The 3,919-nt window shown below is 57.0% G+C and overlaps 1 protein-coding gene across 3 annotated transcripts in view; it reads left to right on the top strand.

The window, feature by feature from the left end:
- The window catches only part of GATD3 (glutamine amidotransferase class 1 domain containing 3), a 32,835-nt gene that overhangs the window by 12,664 nt on the left and 16,252 nt on the right, over positions 1 to 3,919 (top strand). The window contains exon 7 of one of the 3 annotated variants that reach the window (XM_077755429.1): positions 1,892 to 2,165. The exons of the other annotated variants lie outside the window; for them this stretch is intronic. Coding sequence (XP_077611555.1) covers positions 1,892 to 1,939 — 48 coding nt within the window. The 3' untranslated portion in view covers positions 1,940 to 2,165. Of the gene's footprint in view, positions 1 to 1,891; positions 2,166 to 3,919 lie in introns of those variants that run through there. 3 annotated transcript variants of the gene reach the window in all.

Genomic DNA, 3,919 nt, shown 5'->3' with positions numbered 1-3,919 from the left:
GCTGACACGCCGTCGTCATCCGGAGCCCACAGTGCACGTCAGACCCACTCTTGGCGGTGCGCGCCCCGTGGGTTTGCACAGGTGTGTCAGGCCACGCCCTCCAACCACGCTGTCTTACAGAATAGTGCGCCCTACGAGTTTTCCCTGCTCTAGGCCTCCCTCCCCTCGGCCCCCGCCGCCCCTGACCTTCCCGCCGTCTCCATGCTCCTGCTTTTCCAGAACGTCACACAGATGGAATCCTACAGGACGCAGCCTTTTCAGACCGGCTGCTGTCACTTAGTGACACGTACCTGTGGATCCTGGTCTCTTTTCATGACTGACGGCCCATTCCTTCTTGGCGCTAATGACCTTCCTGGTGATGGAGGCACCAGCGTACCTGCCCGTCCCCTCCCGGAGGACACCTTGTGGCTCCCAGGTCTGGCAGTTATGGATCCAGCTGCTGTGAGCATCCGTGTGCAGGTGTCATGCAGACGTGAGTGGTCACCTCCTCCGAGTTGCTATGCTGTCACCAGTGCCACGTTGTCTTGATNCCGTCGTCATCCGGAGCCCACAGTGCACGTCAGACCCACTCTTGGCGGTGCGCGCCCCGTGGGTTTGCACAGGTGTGTCAGGCCACGCCCTCCAACCACGCTGTCTTACAGAATAGTGCGCCCTACGAGTTTTCCGTGCTCTAGGCCTCCCTCCCCTCGGCCCCCGCCGCCCCTGACCTTCCCGCCGTCTCCATGCTCCTGCTTTTCCAGAACGTCACACAGATGGAATCCTACAGGACGCAGCCTTTTCAGACCGGCTGCTGTCACTTAGTGACACGTACCTGTGGATCCTGGTCTCTTTTCATGACTGACGGCCCATTCCTTCTTGGCGCTAATGACCTTCCTGGTGATGGAGGCACCAGCGTACCTGCCCGTCCCCTCCCGGAGGACACCTTGTGGCTCCCAGGTCTGGCAGTTATGGATCCAGCTGCTGTGAGCATCCGTGTGCAGGTGTCATGCAGACGTGAGTGGTCACCTCCTCCGAGTTGCTATGCTGTCACCAGTGCCACGTTGTCTTGATCGTGGTGGCTTTGTAGGAGTTTTTGGAGTTGAGTAGTGTCAGTGTTTTAATTTTCTTTTTTTTTTTTTATGTTTTATTTATTTTTGAGAGAAAGAGCATAAACAGAGGAGGGGCAGAGAGAGAGGGAGACACAGAATCCAGAACAGCTCCAGGCTCCGAGCTGTCAGCACAGAGCCCGACGCGGGGCTCAAACCCACGAACCGTGAGATCATGACCTGAGCCGAAGTGGGGCGTTTAACCAACTGAGCCCCCCAGGCGCCCCACCATTCCATTGATTTCTGTTCTAATTTTTATTATATTCTTGTTTATTTGCTCTGGATTTATATGTATAATATGCTTTCTTTTTCAGAGTTTCTAAGGTGGAAGTTCTTATTACTCATCTCAGATCTTTTTTTTCTAAAGTCTGCATCCGATGCTGTAAATTTTCCTCCGAGCTCTGCTTTTAGTGCCTCCCACACATTTTGATTAAGTTCAGATTTTCATTTAGTTCCAAGTATTTTTTAACTTTCTCCTGAGACTTCTTTGATCCACGTGTTATTTACAGGCGTGTTGTCTAATCTCCAGGTAGTTAGGAATTTCAGTTCTCTCTCAGTCACTGATTTCTGGTCGAATTCTACTGTGGTCTGAGAACAGACGTCGTAGGCTTTCCATTCCTTTACGTTGGTTGAGGTGTGTTTGTGGCCCAGGACGTGCCGTGGCTCAGTGAGCGCCCCCCGCGAGCTCGAGAGGGACGTGCGTCCTGCTGCCGTCAGGTGCTGCAGCCCACAGCGGCGCCTCGTGTCCAGGTGGCGGGCGGCCGCGGCGCGTTCAACTGTGTCCTTACGGATCTCCTTTCCGCCAGGCCCACCCTTCTCTGAGGCAGCGCCGCCGAAGCCTCCAGCTGCGATAGCGGATTCATCTAGTTCTCCTTGTGCTCGACCCGTTTTTGCCACACGTGGCTTGACATCTGTCATCAGGCGCATCTGGGTTAAGGCTGGTTACGTTCTCATGGAAGCGTGGCTGTTGTCATCGTGTCGTCCCCTTCCTTACTTCTGCTAACTTCCTTTGTTCTTGCTGTGTCTGAAATGAATAAAGCTACTTCCACTTCCGGGGGGCCTTTACGTGGTGTGTCTTTCTTCATCCGTTTACTTTTATCCTAAACGTGTTTCTCTGTTTACAGCGGAGTCTTGTGGGCTACGTGCGGTAGGCGCACTCGGCCGCGGGCACGAAGAGCTAAGTGCTGTCGTTGGAGTAATACCTACCACGCTCGTTACTTTGGTGCCCTTGGTCTTTGCCCTGTTTTTGTCTTCACTCTTTTTCTGCCTTTCATGGTTTTAATTGAGCAATTTATATGGTTCCATTTTCTTTCTAAGCATCTCAATTTATTTCTCTTTTACTTTTTTCGGTGGTGGCCTTGCAGCTTGTAATACATTTACAACGAATCCTGATCCACTTTCAGATTACACTGCACCGGCTCCCGGGTACAGGGGTCCCTCACGGTGGGTGACATGACCATCCTGCTCCTCCCTCCTGCCCCTCCTCCCAGTGCCATCACGCGTGTCACGTTCGCGTCCGTCGTGACCGCAGACTACCGTCCTTGCTGCTGCTTTGAACGACCTGCCGTTAGATCAGGTGAGGACAAGAGAAAGGCGGCTTCTAACTTCTCCTTCCTTCATTCCCCCTCAGTGACTTCTGTTCCCTGCAGGAGCTCCTAGCGTTTCAGGCAGGGCACGTGTACCGGCCACAGATGCCCTCAGTTCTCGTCTGAGTCTTTGTTTCTCCTCCACTTTTGAAACATAACTTCCCAGGGTGTAGACATCTAGGCTGGTAGGTTCTTTTCTCTCAACCCTTTTCGGTATTCCCTGCGCCGTCTTCCCGCCCTCGCGGTGTCTGAGGGGACGCTGGAAGTCACTCTTTGCTCCCCGGTCGGTAAGGTGGTTTTTTCCTCCTGCTGCTTTTCAAAACCTTGCTATCGCGCGGTCAGAGTAGTTCTAGGTTCTGGTTCTAGGTGTGTGGCCTACGCGGAGGGCAAGCTGAGCCCCTGGGCACTGCACCCAGCAGCACGGACGGTTCTGGAAGCACGGCCCCGGCCTTCGCCCAGCAGATGCGGCAGTGTGCTCTCCCCACCGCTCTCCTGCAGGAAGCCTGTGTGGCTTTGGACGCTCTCGCGGGTTCGTGTAGGGTCTGGAAGTGCTCCCGGGAGCCTGCCCTTCCTCCCTGTGAGAAAGGGGAGGGTGTGTGAGGCGGGGNCGGGCTTCCCTGAGCCTCGGTGCTGACCTTGGAGTGCCCAGTGCTCCCTGGGGGCGGGGCAGAGCCGCACTGGTGGGGAAGCGCCTGCCGCACACGAGCCAGCAGCCCAGACTGTGCCCTCACAGGACCTTGAACAAGTAAAATGATGTGTTAAGTCACGAGGCTTAGTCACGAGGGTAGGTTCTTCCTCAGCCCTGATCCAGGGGACTGTGCCCCTAGCTAAGCCCCAGGGGGCGGACGGGGCTATTCTTGCTCATATCGGGCCAAGTCCCCCCACGGGCCTGGTGCGAGGTGTCCCCTGACTCGGTGCTCATGGCCTGCACGGGGCACTTCTGCAGCCCAGGCCGTGCGCGGCGGTCCCAGCACGCAGCGTGGGCTGGCGTCCGCGGCGTCTGTGCTGAGAGGCAGCGCCCGGTAGGCGGCAGGAGGGAACCGGGTGGAGTGGCCGGGTCACAGCCGTCGTGGCTGCGGCGCAGGGGAGGCTGCACGTGGGCAGTCCGGGGGGACAGGTGGTCTGTAGCTCGAGAATGCCCCACCTGCCCTGGGGCCGGCCCCTCCCCCAGGCCTGGGCCCCGCGGGTCAGGAGGAGGGTAACGGGATCGCCGGGTGCAGAGCGCGGGGCAGGGAGTCCGCGGCTGGC

Source organism: Crocuta crocuta, unplaced genomic scaffold (genome assembly GCF_008692635.1).
Source record: "Crocuta crocuta isolate KB4526 unplaced genomic scaffold, BGI_CrCroc_1.0 scaffold675, whole genome shotgun sequence".
Lineage (NCBI taxonomy): Eukaryota > Metazoa > Chordata > Mammalia > Carnivora > Hyaenidae > Crocuta > Crocuta crocuta.
This window is presented reverse-complemented; position numbering and strand designations above follow the sequence as displayed.